General features: G+C 43.5%; 1 protein-coding gene across 1 annotated transcript in view; it reads left to right on the forward strand.

The window, feature by feature from the left end:
- LOC147026728 (scinderin-like) overlaps positions 1–24,276 on the forward strand; it is a 67,337-nt gene that overhangs the window by 39,513 nt on the left and 3,548 nt on the right. Inside the window, exons 6-14 of the mRNA XM_085882478.1 lie at positions 1,042–1,134; positions 5,740–5,872; positions 5,981–6,069; positions 6,360–6,575; positions 6,783–6,916; positions 8,387–8,477; positions 12,350–12,520; positions 12,643–12,817; positions 23,542–23,663. Of these exons, the coding sequence (XP_085738604.1) occupies positions 1,042–1,134; positions 5,740–5,872; positions 5,981–6,069; positions 6,360–6,575; positions 6,783–6,916; positions 8,387–8,477; positions 12,350–12,520; positions 12,643–12,817; positions 23,542–23,663 (1,224 nt within the window). The remainder of the gene's footprint in view (positions 1–1,041; positions 1,135–5,739; positions 5,873–5,980; positions 6,070–6,359; positions 6,576–6,782; positions 6,917–8,386; positions 8,478–12,349; positions 12,521–12,642; positions 12,818–23,541; positions 23,664–24,276) is intronic.

Raw genomic sequence — 24,276 nt, forward strand, 5'->3', positions numbered from 1 at the left:
AGTAGTGTACAACCACCAGTTTTAAACTCCTTCCATTCAGTAGTTCAGGAGTGCATAATAGAAGGTAAACACACAAACAAATAAACACTTCTCAAATTGCATACAGTATGACTTTCCCCAAAATTATGGGACGGCATAATTCCCCCAGAATTGTCATGTTTTAGTATGCCTTGTACGACCACCACCAGATGACCTGATATGACACACATTTACATAGAGAGAATTGGGGTCTTTCCCCCCCACCCTGAACCCCTGGAGAATATAAAAATGTTTACGCCCAAAAAGCTTGTTTTGTCCACCTTGTGTATAACCACCATTTTTCAAGTCATCCCATCTATCAGTTCAGGAGTGCATCAAAGTCAAAGATCACAGAGCAATTATATATTCAATACAGCCCAAGGAGATGCATGTACTCCTGTGTATATCCTCCGCAAGCTGTCCGGATAGCCGAGGTGTGTGCACACTTGCCTGGGTTCGAATCCTGATCCAGCTATAAACTGTCATCTCGATGTTTCACAGGCAGAATGATTCATCAGAGTGTGTGCCGTCCCTTAGATAGACGTCAAACTAGACATCCTGTCTGCAGGCATTAGTTTCTGGATGTTAAATACCTCCATGGTGTCCTTCACGAAGAGTAGGCGAGCTATCGCAAGCAACATGAACAAGTTCCAAATTCCTGTCCTAACTACTGCCGGGAAGGCAACGGCAAACCACCCAGTATAACCCTCGTCAGTCGTCAATAATCTACTTCGGCAGTCACCGACACCTTGTAATGCCGCATCAGAATCAGAATATCCTCCTCAAAAACATATACTCTCATGTTTATCTTTCACAATATCTTGTTATATATATATATATATATATATATGCAGTTCATGGGCTAAGTTATCGTTTTTCTGATGGCAATGGACGAATTAAAAACACAATCAATTGCAAACTTCCATTGTCCCTTACATTGAGTAATCTGTGTATGTTGTGCCATTACAATCTGACCTCGATAACTGAATGAATACAATTGATGTATTCGGTTTGTGTGCTCAGGTCCTTGGAGCAAAGCCACATATTGCAGATGGTTCCTGCGACGATGATGCCGAGGCAGACATTTTAAACAGAAAATCAGCAAGTCTCTACAAGGTTCTTCACTCCCTCTCCATGTTATATCTTGGGATTTAGTGAAATAGTTTATCTCTTTTCCAATTTGAAATACTGGTCAAATGAACGCTGTTGATAAACTGTCAAAGGCAAATGAATCCTATCACATAATATAGAACCAATAGTCTGTCATAAGAGCTTCTTCCTAATTCCCATACTTGCTCTGCAGTGCCTAATATTGTATTCCTGGATATACTGGGATCATACGGTGATAGGTTTTCTCACAGTTGCAACCAAATGTCTCCGTACGATAAGTTACAATGCATTCATACGAAGAACTTTATAGGAGTGGAGACAAAGATGGGTGGTTGGCATACGTCTGAGTGAACTGTGAGTATGGAGAGATAGAATGGTTTGCAATTGGAAAAGGGGTTAGACATGTTCAATCTGTACATCATGAGGAAATTTAACTTGGATGGCATAGAGGTTGGAATCAGGATTGGAGGAAGAGGTATGAACAACTTCAGGTATGCTGATGATACCACACTGTTGGCAAAAAGTAAAGAGGACTTGATGAAACTGCTGCAGACGGTGAAGAAGGAAAGTGAAAAAGCTGATCTTTATTTAAACCTAAACAAAAAATCAAAATCTTATCAACTGAGACGATCGACGCGTTCAGATTCGGAGATGATCACACGTCAATCGTGGACAGTTTCATCGTCCTGGTTCTAAGATTGAAGTGAGTGGACAATGTGGAGGAGAAATTAATTGACTGTTCACGTTGGGGAGAACAGCAATGTCAGGATTGACAAAGATCTGGAAAGACTAAGATGTGATGATACAAACCAAGAGGAGGCTAGTCAATACTCGGGTATTTTCAGTTTCAATGTATGGAGTTGTGGACAGTGAAAAAGAAAGAAAGGAAGAAGGTTGGCCATTTTGAAATGTGGTGTGGGAGACGAATGTGAAAACTTCCATGGACTGTAAGATGAAAAAAAAAAAATCACTGTTTGGATAAATTAAATCACCATGTACATGAGAAGCGCTGATACCAAAACAGAAATTGTCATACTTTGGACACATCATGAGTGCAGAAAACGAAAGTCTGGAGAAGTCAACCATGGTGGTCTAGTTGAGGTTGAGGGAAGAAGGTCTAGGTTGAAAGAAGAGGAAGAGACAGATGCTGTATATTCTGGATGGATGGGGTAAATGCTGCAACCAAGCTGTCTCTGCCAGGGCTTTGGGAAGTAGTGCAGGATGGGGATGTTTGGAGAAATCTGATCTTGAATGCCACCAGAAGTCAGACATGACATCAAGGAAATGGATAACTACATAATAAATTATTTTTACGATTATGCCAAACAGATTTATACATATCTGTAATTATTCAAAGAATGAAACACACAATCAACCAGATAATTAACCAATGAACTATTAACCAAAGTTCCACGATACCAATTTTATAACAAACAGGAAAGAGAAATCTTGGTCTCAAGAGTCATTTAATCCATGACCAACAGACTTCTTCAGCCCCTTAGCTCAACCCTGGTATGACCCCTTTCGTTTATCATCACTTTATAACCATTTCGGTGTTACATACCAGTGTAAAGTGAAACAAGTCTGAAGACGACGATGATTCACGAGCGGTATTTGACGATGTAGATTGTTTCAGAAGTCAAGCATGAGACAACGTGATAATGTTTGACCAAGTTATAAAAATGATCAACATGATGTGGTACGGGTGACAGGTTATCAGCTGCAAAATGTCGAAAACCCGGTTTCCTTCAACAACTTTCAAAATTTGACCTTTGCATAACCTTTAAAGGTCACAAAACAATGTTGTGGACATTAAAATAAGGAAACAGGATACGTGCTATAGCTTATTGGAGTTAGTTCGTCGAAGAAGGTCGAAAACCCGGTTCGATTCCCACAACTTTGAAAATTTGACCTTTGTGAACTTTAAAGGTCAAAGGTCAAGGATTATGACCTTGGTGCAAAACTTCCTCTGGAACATTCCAGGAACAATACAACGTCATATAGGCTATATGGCATTTCGCACTCCTCGGATTATCCATACTTTGATGAAATCAGCGTAAAAACAAACTTGAAGGGGGCGCCACGGGCAAGGTGTTCGAGATAGAGCAAAATGGTTTCAAGACTCTAGGTGGGGAATGACCTCAAGATTATGCACAAAAAATATTGTCATCCTAGCTCTCAAAATTTGGGCGGTCGTATGATTTTTATGTCAAAATTCACAATTTTCTAAGTTTGTGACCTTGTGGCCTTGACCTTGGGACGAAAATGAAAAATCGAGCTCCGTCGGGCTATGCAGGTGCCATTGGGCTAACCAAATACAGAAACCCCTGTCAGATTTGACAAACCCCCTCGGAGAAGATGTTACTTGAAATCGGCTACCCCTTAAAAACACGTTTTTTTTGGCGTGGCTCCGCCCATAATTGGCGCACCAAGCCCATTCTCAGGAAAACACAACTAGATCATGATATAAACCTCCCACCAAAATTTTATCAGGATCGGATCAAAGCCCACAGAGCTATGCTCAAGACAGACAGATAGACAGACAGACAGACAGACAGACAGACAGACAGACAGACAGACAGACAGATACACACCAATAACGAATATAGTGGTCACTTGCTGACTTGTGAACCAACAGGCGAGCATTGGGTAGCTTTGACACCAACCCTCTGGTTAATATATTTATTGAGCAAAATGGATCCAACGTTCACAATTTCTTTGTTTGAAAAAGGATATGAACGTCTTGGTCAATCAACTCAATTAGGGGGGTAATTACAGTCATGTGTTTCAATTAATGGGATGACAATCAGGAGTGAGTTTGGGTGGCCCTGCCCAACATGAAAAACATAAACTTTGTTCGTCACCATCAATCTGATCTTCACCACAGGTTTATGGAAGTCTGGTCTTCACCACACATGTCCCCATCAAAAGAGATTTCTGAGGATCTCAGAAAAAGAGTTGTCAATGCTCATTAGTCTGGAAAGGGTTACAAAAGCATTTCTAAAGATGTTGACATCCACCAATCCACTGTCAGGTAGACAGTGTACAAATGGAGAAAATTCAACACCATTGTTACTCTTTCCAGGAGCGGTTGTTCAATGAAAATCACTCAAAGAGCAAGGTGTACAATAATCCAGGAGGTCACAAAGAACCCCAGGGCAATGTCTAAGGATCTGCAGGCCTCTCCTAAATTGGCTAATGTCAGAGGTCACGAGTCCACCATCAGGAAAACACTGAACAAGAATGATGTGCAATGGAGAATAGCAAGGAGGAAACCACTGCTCTCCAAGAAGAACATTGCTGCCTGTCTCAAGTTTACCAAAGACCACCTGCATGATCCAGAAGGTTATTGGAAGAATGTTCTGTGGACAGATGAGTCAAAAGTGAAACTTTTTGGCTTAAATGAGAAACGTTATGTTTGGCGAAAACCAAACACTGCATTCCAGCACAAGAATCTCATCCCAACCATGAAACATGGTGGTGGGAGTATCGTGGTTTGGGGCTGCTTTGCTGCCTCAGGACCCAGACGACTTGCCATCATTGATGGAACAATGAATTCTGCATTGTACCAACAAATTATACAGGAGAATGTCAGGGCATCCATCTGTGAGTGGAAGCTTAACAGAAAGTGGGTCATGCAAAAAGACAACAATCCTAAACACACAACTAAATCTCCAACAGAATGGCTGAAGTAGAAGAGATTTTGTATTTTGGAATGGCCAAGTCAAAGTCCAGACCTTAACCCAATTTGAATGTTGTGGCAGAACCTGAAGTGAGCAGTTCATGTAAGAAAGCCCACAAATATCTCCGAGTTGAAGCAGTTCTGTAAGGAGGAATGGGTCAAAATTCCTCCAACCGATGTGCAGGACTGATCAACAGTTACGGGAAACGTTTGGTTGAAGTTATTGCTGCTCAAGCGGGTAACACCGGGAACTGAATGTAAAGATTCATATACTTTTTCCTCCAAAGAGCTCAGATAAATAAATATTTGTATTTATGATTGAAGTACTGTCCTGTACAACAAATTTGTAGAACTTCCTAATGAGATGTGCATTCATCATTTTGTCATAATGCATGAGTATCGAAACAATCAAGCAATACAGCTGTGCATTTTAATGGCAAGGAAGCTTTCTTATAATTTAATAATGTGTTAAATCTGATGAAGATGGAGCGATTTTGAATTTAGAGCTGGGTTTTATGAACAATCGATATGTGGTTTTCGCTTTTACGAAATGTTGTTGATGGAAATTATGAAGAGCTTTATATGTAATCAAATCAGAATTTAAGTATGTTCCAGACATCAATGGCCTGGCATCAATTATGTGTGGAGCCTGGCTTCATGATGACATGTTCTTTGCCAGTTTGTAGAGCTTATTTACTCTCTCTCTCTCTCTCTCTCTCTCTCTCTCTCTCTCTCTCTCTCTCTCTCTCTCTCTCTCTCTCTCTCTCTCTCTCTCTGTCATATTTCAACAAACCTTAACATAAACCAATTTGGAGTTAGGAAATCATTTGTGTCCATTAACTTTGTTCTGGGAAACTGCTTCTTATGGCTATCAATGCACTGTCTTTTTCCACACGTTGAATTTGTGAAATGTTGTCAATTTGTTTCAGGTTTCTGATGCTAATGGACAACTAGAGGTGACTAAGGTGGCCTCAAAGACACCATTCAAACAGCAGCAATTAGACTCCAACGACTGCTTTCTTCTAGATAATGGTGCAGCCGGAATTATATTTTTATGGAAAGGTAAGTCCTGCCTTGTGTCCGAGTTGTTTGTTAATTACTGGCATGGCTTCACGAAATATCTGCATGACTTGAGACAGAATTTATGGAGATTGTGACGTACTGGTGCAGGGAAGGGAGCAAATGCGGAGGAGCGGGCAAAAGGCATGAAAAATGCACAGGACTTCATCGAGAAAAATAATTACCCAAGAACCACCAAGGTATCCTAAAAATACCTCGTTAGTTATGCCAAATGTGACTAAAATATACAAGTGTATTGACTGTGTAGTGCACATTGTCTATAACTAGGTTATTGTTTTATTGCATTAACAATACATTGTCTATGAGTGATAGTGACAAATCATTCATTGTTTTTATTGTGAATGCTCGTCATACTTTCTGTTGCATCACAAAATGTTGTTGCACATAGTCATGTTTAGTTGACCAAGTCATAAGCAGATTGAGCATGTCATTCCATTAGAATGTTTCAATCTAGGTCTTTTACCCTTAGATCCAGGTCTTGCCAGATGGTGGTGAGACCACTGAGTTCCAACAGTTCTTCTTTGATTGGCGTGGTCCAGATGATGTTCGCACACCAGGTAAGACGTACACATTGGGAAGTGTGGCCCAGATCAAGCAAGTGCCCTTCGATGCCTCAACTTTGCACACCTCTGCTCCAATGGCTGCCCATCATGGCATGGTGGACGATGGAAAAGGCAAGGTGACGGTGAGTGCGGAGCTTTCCTCACTTGTTGCACTCTTCCACGTCGATTCCATTTCCTTCATCTGCATGACTCCCATTTTGCAACAAGTGAATGCTTGTTAATCACATCAAGTATGAGATGAATTTTGATGGATATTTGAGTTAAATTGGTGGAGAATCACCAAAACATTAAATGCAATGTAATGGTAATGTTTTCCCATTTCAACTCAGATCTGGCACATTGAAGGAGGAGGCAAGGTCCCAGTAGACCCCAAAAGTTATGGACAGCTTTTTGGTGGTGACTGTTACCTCATCCATTACTCATACAGAGCAAAAGGCTCTCAGAAGCAGATTATCTATTTCTGGTGAGCCATATATTCGATGATGCTCAATCATGGAATCAAACGATGTATCGAATCCATCATCGTGAATTGTGGTGGTATTTCTTCAGTGCTCATTCTGTGTATTCATTCTTGGTGGTCTTCTTTCTTTGCCACTGCACTGACGTGTCATTTTGTGGTCATACAACCAAGAATGAATGAATGAATGAATGTCACAATTAGTCTTGAGTAGTTGCTTCACTGGCACAATCGCTCTGAATTGAAATGGAAGTTATGGGTCAGAAATTGCCGAGAATCATGTATTTTGCTTCCAAAATCTCCGCTCCCAACACATCACGCCAGAAGCTTCACAATTTTGGCATTTGCGGTGTCCAACCAGGGCTACCACTGCCGTGAGCGGGCAGGTTCCGGGCGCCGATCAGGTCCGCCCCTGGTAATGGCTGTCAAGTCCAAGTCCATCTCTGGTATATACTGCCCCTGCACCCCCCCCCTCCCTGTTCACCTCAAATGCCCTCACTTTAGACTCGAAACAAGGCAGAATTTGTTAATTCAGTGTTAACTTCAAATCTGATTGACCCAACTCTTTACCATTTGCCCAACAACTTTACCCAGCATCACACTCTTTCCCCATACAAACCCCTTAAACCCACTTGCCTTCTAGACTCTGGGTATTTCAAACCCCCAGCATATGAAAAAGTTACATCCAGCATTGACACTTCATTAGTAATTGTTCCCCAGATGGTAAGATCGCTCATATTTCGATGAAGATATATTCTGTTTTCATAATTTTAAAAGGAGTACGTTTGTGAAACAACCTTTATGCCTGGTGTTGGCTTATTGGTTGGGGTGGAAGGCTTGGGATCCTTGTGTCCTGAGTTCAAATCCTGCTCATTTGTTGAATTAATACCAGGAACGGTTGACTCAGCCTATCATCAGACCTTCTGAGGTCAGCAAAGTGAGGACCAGCTTGCTGGGATGATTGAGCCATTTGGGTATCCAGTGTCAGGGTGGTGACCCATCCAGGACTGTGCCCAATTGCCTCAGAGACTGCTTTGGCAGCACCAACACTCTGTGCAGAGTATGCTCCCAATGGATGGAACAACTTTTCTGAGGCTTTTGAAATGCACTCTTCCCCTTGTGGCTTCAATCATGCAGTGCACTACCACCTCATGCCACCCCCCCCCTACTCTCCCTACCTGCAATCTTTTATATCCAGATTATCTATACCAAACCTAACTCCACCATCTTCTTAAAAGTTGTTGTATCTCCTCCTATCCTCTTTTCCTTTTCGTTCATCCCTTATTTGTTGTAGCTAAATGTGTCCTCACTGCCCATTGTTACTTCAATGCATTTTACCCTCTGTAATCTCAGTCTTATAACAGAAAGACCGTCTTTGAATGTTTGTCGAGATACTTGTTTTGCTCACAACACATTTTATCACGAGTCGAGTTGTAATAATCACTTTGTTGGATATCTTTTTCCCTGTGATTACAGGCAAGGTCTGAAAGCAAGTCAAGATGAGGTGGTATCTTCAGCATTCCATACTGTTCAGTTGGATGACGAGATGGGTGGGAGTCCAGTGCAGGTATCACCCACTTTGACAATATCTGCATCAGCTTTTCTTCCCTTTAACCTTCAATGATAAATGTTCAGAACTGTCAGGCACTGAGAACATTTGGAGGGGACTCACCTCGAAACACGGTGTCTGGGTGGGTGGGTAGGGAATGCAAGGTGAAAGTTCAGGTGAGGGGAGAAAGTTCAAACAATTGTTGTAGGAATGTATGGATAAAAACTATATATTGTACTCATTGGTGTGAAAGAGTACATAAAACACTAACATGGACGTTTAAACAACTGGAAGGGCACCCGGTAGACTGCATATCTCTGCTCCGCAATGCCTGATCCACGAGAACATATCAGGGCCCAATCAATACATTTTTGAAATATCATGCGATACAGGACTATATCGTTTATATATATATATATATATATATATATATATATATATATATATATATATATATATATATATATATATATATATATATATATATATATATATATATATAATGGTGAAGAATCACTTTATAAATAAAACAAATCTCGAATCCCGATCTTCACCAAAATCGAATCAATTCTTCCTTGTCACACACCCAACCTGTCCACCAAGTTTCATCCGTATCAGACAACAACTTTTTGTACAAGAGTGAACTAATATAAGGAACGAAGTTTAAAGAATGAGTGAGTTTGGTGGAATTGGTAAATCCGTAAAGTAAACCTTCATTCTAATATCAAGATCTTTGCCCCGAGCTCTTCCCGACGGACTGGGAAGAATCACATCCGTCTCTCCTGGAATACAGTAACGAACTAAATAATGAGCGGGTTCGGTGGAAGACGACGAGACGATTGACTGGAGAAAGAAAGATGAATCATTTGAGGTAGGACGGGCAGTGAAAATAATCACAGTGTGCAATACCTCGGAGGGACATTAAGCTGGGTGTGTCGTCGGACATTCATGTCACAACTCATACTTGGAATCTCATGAAATTCACTCGGATTTCAAATCAACTTGTGAAGCTTCTTTTGTGCAGTGGGAATCCAAATTGGAATGAACCGTGTACTATCCCGATCCAAAACTTGATGCCATCCTTGGGAATTTCGACTTACACGATAGTTGACATCATTTACCTTTTCCATTAGTCAAACACTGTCCTTGTCAGACATTTACAAAATTCAAGTAAACTCCTTTGTGCCTCTTAAAATTGCTAACCCTAATAAGTCTCCCGAGTGGAACTGCTTTCCTTTTGATCGCTTGGCTAATACGGGTTTCCCAACTGGCTGTTCTCTCGCTGTATCCTTTGTCCTCACCAGACTATATAGCTACTAGCTCTTCATGTAACCTTCCACATCATGGGAACTGTTACTCCTTCCTTAAATTGCTGCTTCCTCCACTGATCTGCACCACCTATAATAATGGATAGATTTTGACTCATCATGTACAAGTATTCCACACTCTCAACACACGTGTCCCCTCCTTCGTACACCTGGCATTGTCCTGGATCGCCATGGCTGCTAGTTTCCTGGGGGATGGACGATTAAACATCTGAACCCTGGGGGAGGGGGTTGACCCTTTTGTACTTCGTTCCCTTGGGAGAAGGAATTTTATGGCCATGGTGCCGCGACTGCTTGCCTACTCTTCATAAAGGACAATGTGGGATCTTCAATGTCCACCGATTAATGCCGGCAGACGGGACACCAAGTTTATCGTCCATCCAAGGGATGGCACGCACACTGATGAATCGCCCTGCCTGTGAAACACCGGGATACCAGTTTACAGCTGGGTCAGGATTTGAACTCAGGCTAGACAGCTCAGAGACGAGTGTGCATGCCTCGAGTCTTGGCCATCTTGTCTTGATTGTGCATACCTCCAGTATTGGTGTGCTTACCAGCCCCAATGGTCTAAAGCAGGGTATTGCAATGCAAGACATGTTACCACTTTTGAGGAAACTCAATCAAGAGCTTAGCTTTAGGCCAATGTTAAAATTTCTCGTGCTGGTCCACTCAAAGAATTCCACCGATTGGAAAGATTTTTCAAAGGCCAACCACTGATTTAAATTGCACTAACAATGCTTCCATATTTTCCTTCCCATTATATGTCCCACTTATCACGTACCACGGTGACTTTACTTGTGAGTTTCCCAGTGTATGAATTAGCAGTTGAACCAAATATAGCACCCTGGACCATCCTCGCGTCGCGACTTGGAACCATGCGGCAGTGCAGGCTGCATCTGTTTTCTTTCTGCCAAGGACAACAGTAAATTTCACTCTTGTTTTTCATCCACTTACCAATTTTTTTTTATATTCCCAGGATATCCTGGAGTGACCTTGCATCACTGCTGAAAACCTCTTCACATCTTTGCATTGTCATCCTTTTTTCCATTTGCTTCTGCTCACTTGTGGCCTTCAGCAAATTATCCCACTTGTCCTTTCCTTTCTCATGATTTTTTTTTCATCTTTGCACATTTTAAAAACAACCTTCAAACCTACCATCTATCCTTGCTTTTCTTGATTCAAATTACTTCATCCACTTGCCTTGTTACATGTCACCGTAACTGCCTCCTGACTTTATCAATCTTCCGTTTCTTCGCCGGTCTTCACGCTCGCAATACCTGCATTTTACCATTTGCAAACCTGTCAGTCATCTTAGTGTTTCGAACATCCGTGTTCGATTTTCGATGAGCCAATCTGAAACCAAGATCGAATTTTAAGAATTAGAACAAACATTGATATCAGTTTTCATTCCCATAAACATTGAACATAAATCCCTCTATCCTTGCCCCCCCCACCCCCCAATCTTGGAACCACCCAGTGGCTGTGGCAACTGCAGCATCTTCCTTTAGTACCAGTTTTAGCACAACATTCAAATTCTCCTCCCATTCTTGAGGGTCCAGCTTCAGTTCAAAATTATATGCACAATCCATGGTTGGGCAACCCCCCCCCCCCAAACATGAACCTTTGTCGCTTTGTTCCTCACTTCCCCCATCTATGGAACCACATTCCAGAATTAATTACTGCCCACTCTTCCCTCCAAGGCTTCCAGCAGTCCTCTTCTTATTATTATTCCGCTTGCGCATGGCAGCTGGGTCGCTTTCATTTTGTTGGGGCACGACTATACCACTGATGTTGCGCCCCTATACCAGTACACTGGTACTCATTTTGCTGACTTCAGAAGGATGACAGGCTGAATCAACCCCACATGGTGTTAATTCAGCAGCCAACAGGGCTCAAATCCAGTACCCTAAGATCCCAAGCCAGACACCCTAACCACTCAGCCAACACCAGGCTGCTTCAATCAGTGCTCTCGGGCTTCAATGAAACAACAAAGATATTTGTTCCCAAGGGGAGAGGCCGGTGTCGTGAAAAAGTGCCAACGCCATGCCTCCAGGAAGTTAGATTTTCTCTCCTCAAATTGAGCAGACAGGGCAGTTGAGCAAACAGAGTGAATGAGCCTGCCACCTTCAGGCCTACGACTGTTTTAGTAAACCAAGATGCAGGCAAAATACCATGTCTAACCAATATAGTTCCAAAATGGCAAGCATGAAAGTCAAGGATGGAAGACACTTTCACAATCATAAAATCACATGACATTCCATATGATATCTCCCTCCTAATGAATGCATATAATGGGTCTTTTATGAATGGCAGCAATAAAAAAAGAGCAGATGAAGAGATGCAATCAAGAGCTCCATTTTGGTTTTCCTGCATGCTAGAAAATGGAACCAGGTGTGAAGCGGGAGTTAGATGTGTGTGCAAGCAGAAGTCATGAAGACTTTGATAAGGCAATGTGAGAACAAAAATATTTTAATAACTCTAGTGAATTATATTGGACAACTGAAGAACTATGGTATCAAGGTTATGATGATGAATGCAAATTGAACGGAAATCTTGTATTTACAGGTGCGAGTGACTCAAGGGCATGAGCCCACCCATCTAATGAGCATCTTTGGTGGTAAACCCCTCATTGTGCATGCTGGAGGAACATGCAGAAAAAGTAAACAAGCCCCGATGGCTGAAACTCGTCTCTACCAAATTCGTCAAGGTTCTTCAGGTGCTACACGTGCTGTCGAGGTGGGTTTATTCGCTTCCTGCTTTGCTTGATGTCCAGCATGAAGTGCACTCCTCCAACTCATGATCCACATGTTGAGCAATGAGAGGTGTGGTTTTCCTGAATTTAAATATTTCTCTCACAGACCAACCTAGATGCCGGCGCTCTCAATTCCAATGATGTGTTCGTGTTGAAAACACCGGCGAAGACATATGTGTGGAAAGGAAAGGGAGCAAGCAGTGGAGAAGTGGAGGCTGCAGTTCATGTGACCAGTGTACTTGGAGGAGTCAAAGCAGACATTTCAGAGGGGGCTGAGCCAGGTATGTGAGATTACTAAGATCTTGTGAGATAATTACATGCGGCCATGATTAGTTATCTTAAGATTCTTAATTTTGTTTATTAACTGTCATTCTGTTTGTGAAAGTGAGATAGAGTAACATAAAGCATGACAGGTCAACCCAGGCAGGTTAATTTTCGGATACTATGGGGAACTTCCACGTTGGATTTTTAGCAGCGTCTCGCGTAGCGAACGCTGCCTATAGAGAGCTCGGCGTTGTTGTTGTTGTTGTTCTTCTTCTTCTTCTTCTTCTTCTTCTTCTTCTTCTTCTTCTTCTTCTTCTTCTTCTTCTTCTTCTTCTTCTTCTTCTTCTTCTTCTTCTTCTTCTTCTTCTTCTTCTTCTTCTTCTTCTTCTTCTTCTTCTTCTTCTTCTTCTTCTTCTTCTGAAGACAAAACCTTAATCTCTCGGACTCAGCTCTTGTATATACAAGATCCGGATCTCCTTAAATACTGAGCACATGTACACATCCTCACATAGACGGTGCCTTTTGAGAGCGTCTATCATGAACTTTTAAATATATTCGGACATTTGCTTTAAAGTTTCGAAAAGTTCACGTTACTATTTAAAGATTATTCCATTTATCGTATTGTAATTTCGTAAATACACTATTTATTTCGTAAATACGTAAATACATTATGACGCGTTTCGTTATTGGCTTAATCAAGGCACGTGACAAAATATCGGAAGTTGTTTATTTTTTTAATATTTTTTTAGCCGACAAAACCTTTCGGACGCTGCTCGTGGACACATTTGTCCTTGTTTTGGTATACAGCGTTGAGGCTTATGAAGGAGCTCATGGAGGTGGAGAAGCCAGAATCAGGACGTAACAGGACAAAAGGAACAGTGGAAAACGAGGGGCAGTGGAGAACACACCAACAGTAGGACAAGCCGGTAGGCGACGAGGGATCCGCGAGGATCGAAGCGCTGGATACGATGTTTTTCATTCTGACCGATCCACCGACGAAGATTCATTGCCAAGACGTATTGGTTCACACACAATTGTTCCTCTGCCTGGCAAGATTTTTCCTCTTGCGTATTTTGCCAACTGGCACTCCTCATAAAAAATGACGGTAAATAGACACCCGATTTTTGAAGGCCTACCATTTGAAAAAAAAAACCTCAATCAAAAATCGGCTCGAGTAAAATTTTCTAAATATCTCGAAGTGTTTAATTCCGAAGTCTCGTTTGTCTACATTCAAAACTGAAGGACAAGTATTGAAAATAGTGAAAGTGTGGTCTTTCGGCTGCTGTATAGCAACGGGTGGTTGCTTAGCAACGAAAGTCAAACGCACACACTCCCACCACATATGGCACCTGTTAGCCAAGTTTCATCGAAATCGGTTTTCTGGTTCGTGCTGTGGAGCCTCGCGTTGCGCGCGCACACACACACACACACACACACACACACACACACACACACACACACACACACACACACACACACACACACACACACACACACACACACACACACACACACACACACACACACACGGAAAACCCGACAATAAGGGATATCTAGTGAATCCAACAGATGGAAAACCCGACAATAAGGGATATCTAGTGAATCCAATTAAATGACAAAATAGAGGCAGGCATGCAGAAACAAGCGATGTTGGGAAGAATGAGGGCAAGGGGAGGACAAAGGGGGTGAAGCCTAAGTCACATTTGTTCTATTTCTAGGATACGGCAGCCGTACCCCCCCCCCCCCCCGAATTGACAGAAACGTGTGGCGGCCGTAGAATTTCTGAGGCGGCCTCAGGGTGGCCCTACGACGTATGAGAGATCCCAATGATGATGGTCATGGTTTCCACGGCATCAAGTTGAGCAAGGTGTGAGACAAGGGCACCAGCCCAGAAAGGAGAGCCGTATGCTATCAAGATGCGGATAAAGGCCTTGTGGGTAGATAAAAATTCAGGTGTACTAAGGAAAAACCAAACTGATGGTCTGAAATCAGACCATTGGAGAAAACGTAGGATGTGAGGTCAACTACAATGATGGATTCTATGATATTGCTGACGATTGGAAGTATGCTGATATAGTTAAAAGGATCATTTTTTGGACCATGTTTACAAAATATAGTGATGTCTGCGAGGTTTCAAGCAGATTTAGAATGACCGTCAGCAAATTATAGGGTGAACAGAGCAAAATAAGGATGTCCAAAAGCAGCAGAGCTGCTTTTTAGTACACGTGGGCTGATGCCGGCTGGTCAGGACAGGTCAGGTATGGGAGCATGTGTCAGAACAGCGCGTCGCTGCGTCCACTTTCTGCCGGTACTCCAGGGGCCTCCGTCTGGCCATCCCCCATGCAGATGCTAGGCCCATCCCCATCTCCTTGAGAAGATGGTCAACCTGCTGCACCACGAGGCATGTGGTCGGCCCACTGGCCTCCTCCACTCACGAGACTCCCCCGCTGAGAGAATCTGGTGAGCAGGATCAGCGTCAGCAAAACGAGCCACATGTCCCTACAGCCGCAACTGACGCTCACGGACTATGCAGGTAACAAATCTCATCCGAGTCTCTCTCAGCAACCGCTCGTTGGACACAAAATCCGACCAGCGATAGCCAAGGATTCTCCGAAGAGACCTGGTACCAAAGGAATTAAGTCTCCGTCTCCGATCCTTGGTCAGTGTCCAAGTCTCGCATCCATAGAGCAAGACTGGAAGTACCAAGGACGTGAAGACTCGGACTTTCGTCCTCCCGAACAGGTACCGGCAAAGCCACACCCCATGATCCGGTGAATCCATGACTCCCCAGGCCCGACCCAGACGTCTATTGACCTCTGACTCACAGCCAGCAGAGATATGAATATCACTGCCAAGGTAAGTGAATCTCTCCACGACCTCAACATCCTCACCACAAACAGACACAGACAGGACAGCAGCATCCAAGATGTCACCGAAAGCCTGGATCTTAGTCTTGACCCAAGAAACCCGTAATCCCAGCGGCTATGACTCCTCATTCAGCACCTCGAGGGCCCCCAAAAGGATATCTAAAGTCTTCGCAAAGATGACTGCATCATCTGCAAAATCAAGGTCCGAGATCCTGACATTCCCAAACGATGCACCGCAGCTTGATCTCTCCGACATCCTCCATAAAATCCAGTCCATACAAGTGCTGAAAATTGTGGGGGGTAGTACACACCCCTGACGAACTCCAGTAACAACTAGAAATAAGTCAGAGATGGTACCACCACACTTCACAGCACTCTCAGTACCAGAGTAGAGTTCAGACATCAGATCGATCAGTTTTGGTGGCACCCCACGAAGACCAAGAATCCTCCAGAGGACATCCTGATTCACTGAATCGAACGCTTTACAGAGATCAACATAGGCTGCAAGCAGCCCCTGCCAAAACTCTCGTCTGCGTTCGGTGAGGACACGAAGAGCAAGGATACAGTCAATCGTTGACCTCTTTGGTGTAAAGCCTGACTGCTCTGGATGCTGGTGGTCAAGCAGATGGTGGCGAACCCTATAAAGAATTATCCGAGCAAAGACCTTGCCCGGCACTGAGAACAGCGTCACCCCTCGGTAGTTGTTGCAGTCTTGGTGATCACCCTTCCCTTTCCAGAAAGGAACATCAAGGCCCCTCTTCCAGTCAGTTGGGATGATGCCTGTGTTCCAGGCAGAGCACAAAACTGCATGCAACGACACGAGTGCAGCATTTCCACCAGCCTTGAGAAGTTCGGCATGGATGCCACAGATCCCTGGAGCTTTGCCCCGTTTCAACCGGTTCACCGCAGCCTGTGTTTCCACAAGCGAAGGTGGACCACAGTTGATTCGAGGGTCAGCAACAGGGATTGTAACACCCTTGACGTCCAACTCGACAGCTGGGGGATCAGCCTGGTACAACCGCTCAAAGTAACCGGCCCAGCGGTCCTTCACTTCAGACTCCTCTGTCAAGAGCCTACCACTCTCTGCTCCAACTGCAGTGCTCCGAGGGATGGGCTTGGATGAACGCAATGCGCGAATTCCCCTGTAAGCGGGACGAGAATCACCTGTCCACAGGTGATGCTCTACCCCCTCACAGATTCCTCCCATATAGGCCTCCTTGTCCACCCTCAGTGCACGTACAGTTTTACGCCTCAGCTCCCTGAACAGCTCAGCTCTGCCATTCAGCCTGGCCCTGCGACTCTGGTCAATGGTATCCAGTGTCCCTTGAGAGACAAAATTCTTCTTTGCCCTGCGGTGAGTTCCAGGACATCCACCGGCAACATCAAGGACGGTGGTCTTAAAGGCACTCCACAACTCTTCAGGACCCCCCAAAGTACCCAGACCCCCCAAGTATCCACTCAGCCTGTTCGCAAACTCCTCAGCTACTCTCTCATCCCTGAGCTTGGCAACATCCAGCCTCGGCTGGGATGGTACCATTCTCCAGGATTTAAGGTGCAGCTTTAGAGTTGCTACAACAAGCCTGTGGTCAGTATTGAGGAACTGAGCACTCCGGTAGATCCTGCAGTTCTGGATCATCCTCCAGCGACCATCAATGAGGACATGGTCAATCTCCTTTGCCGCACCGCCAGTGTTGGAATGCCAAGTCCAGCGATGAGCTTGTGGGCGCTGAAACCATGAACCAGCCACCCCAAGTCCATGACTTCTTGCAAAGTCAAGGAACTTAGTGCTATTCTGGTTCATGGTTCCTGACCCATGGGGTCCAACACACGTCTCATAACCATCCCTATCAGTTCCAGTCGATGCATTGAAATCCCCCAAGACTAGAAGTGTATCTCGTCTGGGGCACTGATCAACCACAGACTTGAGTGTGGCGTAGAATGCATCCTTCACGGTGAGATCACTCGCCTCAGTCGGAGCATAAACAGAGACCAGGGAAATGACACCTAAAGAGTGACGAATCCTTAATCTCATAATATGCTCGTTGACCGGTGTTACCTCAATTATCATTGGGATCAGCTTATTGGACACAGCCACAGCAACTCCTTGGGTATGGTAATCATCAGAGCGACCAGACCAATAGTAGGTGTAACCACCCACCATTATCTCGCCGCAATCCGGTCTCCGAACCTCAGAGAGAGCTGCAATCCCGATGTCCAAACGCTTGAGCTCAGATGATAACAGAGACAGGTGATCATCCTCTCTTAGGGATAGGACATTCCAGGCACCTACCCAAAGGGACCGCCTCAGGTTAACCCAAGGAGACCGCCGTCTGGTGGACGACACCTCAGCACCACTCCGACACACTCTTCCGCAATCTGACCCAGGGAGGTTACCCCGTGGTTTCCCTCCTATCATCAAAGATTGGGGTCCCGAAGGCTTTGCCCCAATCCCGTCATCCGGTGAGCTGCCCTGCGAAGGGAAGCTGCACAGGAGGTACTCCCACGGAGTGGGTTTTCAGATTTTTTTGCGTTTCAGAAAACCTGGTGGGGGAGACGGTTTAGTCGCCGACAACCCGACCATGGAACAGGTTTGTACAGGTTTACATGGTACCTGTAGCAGGTCACAGATCTAACCTGACCTGACACAGCTGGGTCTGCCACACCTGCCGGCTGGGTCAGCTGTAGAATCAGAGTCGAGGGTGGCCAGAAATGTTTCCACATTCTCAGTCCAGGAGTAGTTTGGTGTGAGTGGGTAGGGTGGGTTCAGAAAGCGAGGGGTTGAGAACACAATAATTTTTAAGCAAACACAAAATTGAGCCATTCAGCTTTCTCAGGAGCGGAGTCGGCTCTGATGCCATTTGAAGTGAGGGAAGGGATGGAGGGAGCATACACCAGAGACAAACCTGACAAGGAAACACCAGATTTTTGAGGAAGGAAACAAGTTCAAATGTTCAGTCTTGAGGTTGGCCAGATGTTGTATTCTGGCTCTTCTGAGAGTGGACACACACCTGTTGCTGCCTTTTGGATTGATCTGAGATTGCCTTCGGTTGGATCTGCCTTTTAGGGAGAGAATGCAAGTTGTTTCAAGGCAACTGCCTCACTACGGGATTCAGTGTACCATGGGTATGATAACTGAAGATGAGATGGGATTAAGCTGTGCAGAAAAGAGTAGGTTTCTGTGCAAGAATTCCGAGGCCGAGTTAATATCAGAGGTGGCAAACATCGGAGAGTCGACCAGTATCTACCAATCAGTCTGAGTGAACTGCCAGAATTACCGGCATTGAGGCAGCTCTCTAAAAAATAGCCAGAGAGATGTTAACTCTGACAAGCACATGTTCAAACCATCCAATTGGAGCAGATGAAGAACAGGAGACATTAGCAGGAAAGGTGGTCATTGCCAAGTCCAGAAGGGAGGATGTCATTGGCAGAAATCTTGGTGAGAAAGTTTACAGGTTGAGTCAGGCTCATGGAATCAAAGAAGTCCTTTGCTACAGTGCCATGGGTTGTGAGAGAGGTACCAACACCCAGCCAATTGGCATGGTGACAATTAAAATTACCAGATATGAGGAAGAGAGAGTTGGGATGAGTGGTTAAAAGTTCGTTCATGTTGGTTGAGAGAGATATAAATGGAGTCATCCCTGTTTGGATGATGGTACAACACACGTACAAACAAAAGTTGGGAGCAGAGGGGAAGTCACAGCCAAAGGTACTCCTGGGGGTTGGAAGGTGTAAGATCAGTCAAGCGCAGTGAGAAATGGGAGTTCTTGATGTAAAGTACAACTCCGCCGATGGGGCAGGGTATGGACCGATGAAATCGAATGAGACAATAACCGAGGAGAAACATTAAGCAGTCAGAGATGTCCCTGTGGGAGGAAGGATTCTTTTAAGCAGATGATGTCTGGATTATTGGCAGCAGCCTAGATTGAGATATCTGTAAGATTGGAGCGGAGACCTCAGATGTTTGAGTTCTACACAGTTATGGAAAGGGAAAGAGGCATTGGGAGGGCGCAAGATGGGGTGGGAGATTTGAGAGGAGGCTTTTTGATTTGAGAGGAGATTTGAGAATTGGTGAGAGGAAGGCTTTGAGCAGGATGGGTGAGGATGAAGGTTTGAGTGGCTGAGGTGAGGGGAAGCATTGAGAGGGTGGTGTGAGGATGGATGCAGAAAAGGGGGACATGAAGCTTTGAGGGGTGGAGTGGAGGTGAAGCCAAAAGAGGTGACATGAAATTGAGGGATGCTGATTCCAAATTCCCAAATTGGACAAATGGAGATAATGATCATGGGATGGGAGATCAGAATTTTTTTTATTGAAGGCATGGAAAAAGGTGGTGCTGCAGGTGTGGGAGGAGGGTGGATAGACCATTCGCTTAACTGAGAGTCAGTTTTGGAAAATAATCTTTATGAAGAAGAGCAAGAGGAACAGATAATGGTGAGGAAGAAGAGCACGCATGGGTTCTTGGAGATGGATCATGATAAAGTGCATCATTTGTGATAACAGATTAATTTTGACATTGTCATGAGGGCATAGGTGCTGAGGGACTGCAAGCACAAAGCTGGGGGGCAGACAAGTCGATTGGACGGGAGGGAAAGCATGTATTTCAAGAAACTGTTTGTATTTGGAAAGAACCATATTCAACTTATATAGTTGTCCACCAGTGAAGGCTCACGTCCCACGTTTGTATTTTTAGATCCTTGTGGAGGATCTCCAAGTCTTACTCACGTTGTTGTTCTTCATCTTCTTCTTGTGGACTTTTTTGTTTCACAGCCTCCAGTTTTCATCGAAACTTCCTGAAACTTGGCATACATATGTACAAATACCCTGTGCAGACAGTAACCGTCTCTGAGTTTGAAAAATCCTCCGAGAAAAAAAGTTATGACCTCAAAATATCTCCACTAATGGAAATCGCCTAAAAAATTATCTCCGAAACTAGGCAAGATTTTTGAATTCTGTTTGCGGAAATCGAACAGGGCATTAGCAGAGATGAATTACCGCACATATGATACATCACTATGACGTCATATCAATTTTTATGACGCCATTCCTATTTTTTGTTTCACAACCCAGAGTTTTCATCGGATCTCCGTGAAACTTGCCATGTATATGCAGAAAGCCCACGCGTGGGTGCAGGCAGTGACCATCTCGGATTTTGGAAATTCTTCCGAGAAAAAAAGTTGACATCATAATATCACTGCTAATGGAAATCGCCTGTACCATTATCTCTGAAATTAGGCAAGCTGTTTGAATTTTGTTTGCGGGAATCAAGCCGGGCATTAGCACAGATAATTTATCGCAAACCTGATACATCACAATGACGTCATATTCGTTTTTATGACGTCATCATTGAGAGGACGAGGATCTTAGCTCATTCGAGCTTGTTTTTCTTTACCTTAATCTCTTTTTTTTAAGTTGATATTTTTCCGGAAAGTGCAATGTCATCTGCCTGTGAAAGGTGCTCAATGAATACCTGTTATTATTGTCGATCATCTTTGCTGCAGATCTTCAATGACAATGCAATGTACTGTTGACTTAGGTATTCCCAATTTTTATTGAAGTTCTTAACTTCTTGAAGCAAGTGGTTTGTTCATAACAGTGATACTGTACTCACATCATCTGGTGTAAGGCCTGCTTGAAAGTGCAATGTCATGCACATATTAATTTTTCTCCCTGAAGGGATTATACCCATTGCTGGACAGTTCTCAACTGCGGATGTTGGGAAAGGTTTCAAAATTTTATCGGTGCATTTCATTTGCAGTTTTCTCGACCTGCATCAGTTTGGATATCATATTTAGAGTGTGGGCAACTATTGAGGATGCTTTGTTGTGGTGATTGTACCCCCGAACGCAAGTCGGGGCCAAATCTTCCCCATTCTTCCCTGCTGCCTGGATTCGTCAGGGCAGTGTGGTCACTGACAGAGCACAGATCGGCCCCCACGGACCGGCCCTTTTGTCTCTCTGTCTAACTCTGTTGTGGCCTTGAAAATTGTGAAGGTGGGGGTACACCATCTTGGATATGGGGGATCTCTGGGTCACTCCTGGGAGATCGATCGGCTATCTCCGTGCCGCAGGCTTGCTTGGGAGAACTGTCCAGGGCTATACAACAATAACAACAACAACAATAATGTGGCATCATGGCCATTGGTTTATTCCTGAAGAAAAACCTTCCAAATACATGAGAAACAAGAGGGGGAGCACTCAGTAGAGTGAAAACCTCCGCCACCAATACTGCTGGGTCACTTAAGTGAACCCGATATCCTATTCATTGTGGGTCAAAACGGATCACTCTACTGAAGCACGATTGAATAAACTAAACTAGATCGACGCACATGTAGAAATGCCCAAAAAAAATATATAAATTTTTTTGAAAAAAAAAAGGTGCAAAATTTTGTATTTTTTTGGTTGGAAATCACTAAAAACATGTATAAATGCAAAAACAAAAATTCAAATATTTTTTCAAAATGGCCACCTTAGCGACCATATTGGACTTTGGACAAAGTCCAAAATCTAATGGCATGATCCTTGGACCATACCTAATCCCCCCCACCAAGTTTCGTCGAAATCCGTCCAGGAGTTTTTCCGTAATAGTGTTCGCAAACAAACAAACAAACAAACAAACAAGCAGTCATAGACTGGTACTTACGAAATCGTCAACTTGACCTCTGACCTTGTCTCATAAAAGCTGTCTGTCGAGAAGGTAGCGACGCAAACCAGAAGTTTCTATGATGATTCTGTACCAAACCATCAAAAATCGAATGTTTTGGATGTTTGACCTCACTGTGACCTTGACCTTTGACCGATTTTGAGTAAAATCTAATCAGCGCTAGCCATCACCCTCCTGAATCACGTGGTGTAATTTGACATTGGAAGCTTCTTCCGTTCTCGAGTTATCTGTCCCAAACCATCAAAAATTGAATATTTGACCTCACTGTGACCTTGACCTTTGACCGATTTCGTCCAAAATCTAATCAGCACTTGCCATCAGCCTCCTGAATCACGTGGTGCAATTTGACATTGGTAGCTTCTTCCGTTCTCGAGTTATCTGTACCAAACCATCAAAAATCGAATATTTGACCTCACCGTGACCTTGACCTTTGACCGATTTTGACTAAAATCTAATCGGCACTAGCCATCACCCTCCTGAATCACGTGGTGTAATTTGACATTGGTAGCTACTTCCGTTCTCGAGTTATCGTATTTACAAACAAACAAACAAACAAACAGAAACGGAAGGCATCAATATACTTGCAAAATCTTTAGATTTCGTAAGTAACAAACAGACAGGGGTGAAAACGGTAACCTCCGTCCATCTTCGATGGTGGAGGTTAACAATATTACCAGGCATGTCAGTAAATGGCAACCACAACTTCTTTAATGACTCCAATTATTCTCACCTTCTTGTGGAGTCAGTTGAGGAACATATTTTGGCCCAAGTCTTTCATAAACCGGAGGCCAGGCCTGACTTTCAACGAAAGATGGCAGGAATTTGGAATTTTCCTTGGTACTAGCAATTTCACCTCGTCTTCACGAAATACATTCTGAGATCTTGAACATCCACCAACAACCAGTGCTGGCTTATGGGTCCTCCAGCTTAATGTCCTTCTAATGAATTGGGCAAACATTGACACCTCACCTTGCATATGAAACACTAGGGTAACAGTTTATAGCTGGGTCGAGATTCAAGCCCAAGCTCGACAGCTGAATGAGAGTGTGAATTATGCTAAGCTATCCTGCCAACCCAATAACTTAACAATAGAAATGTAATTTTGCATTCAGGTAGACATTTTGATAAAACATTTATATGCTGAGGTGCAGAACTTTTTGTATGACCCTAATATAATGAGTAACAATTATTATATCGGTTGCCTGACTTTGTACAGAGGAGTTTTGGAAGGCACTCGGAGGGAAGAAGAATTACCAGACTTCCACCTCCCTGGCTTCAATCTCCGAGATGAGCCAAATACGCCTATTTGCCTGCTCCAACAAGACTGGTAACTTCAAGGTACCTTAAAACGTACATGATTATCAATACTCTCATTAAAATTTCTCATGGAACACTTGGCATGCTTTCACTTTATATTGGAAAAGTACAACAAACATGAGAGGTAAATCTTTCGGAGCAAAATTTTAGAAACAATCTAGACATGGAAGATAATGATGATCGTTCTCCAAAAAAAAATAAACCCTCCGAGATCCATTTCTTTAAAAAACTGAAAATATTGGTGATATTGTTTATAATTTGTGATGACTTTAACACTGCATAAAATGGCATTAAATGTAAGCATATTGCTTCATCAAGAACCATTCTGAAATGACATGTTCCAAGATGAATTGGCTTGAGACATGTACGAGATATCTCAGTATAAACGAGTACAGCATAAGCTCGGCCAAATGACTAACCTATATTTGACTAGAATTACAAGTGCCTTCGAGGAAACTATTCTTTGCTTGCAGAAAGGTCACTTCAAACACCTACCATTTAAAAACATGCTTATGCTCAGATTTTAAACTTTCTTGATCACAAATTGCTTGGATGTGGATGACTTATGTTCTGATATCTAAGGAATTCATAGCTGAGTAAATTGTATCCATCATTCATTGCACATTCTCAGAGC

Source organism: Eptatretus burgeri, chromosome 5 (genome assembly GCF_056783735.1).
Source record: "Eptatretus burgeri isolate ZD-2024b chromosome 5, Ebu_testis_v1, whole genome shotgun sequence".
Lineage (NCBI taxonomy): Eukaryota > Metazoa > Chordata > Myxini > Myxiniformes > Myxinidae > Eptatretus > Eptatretus burgeri.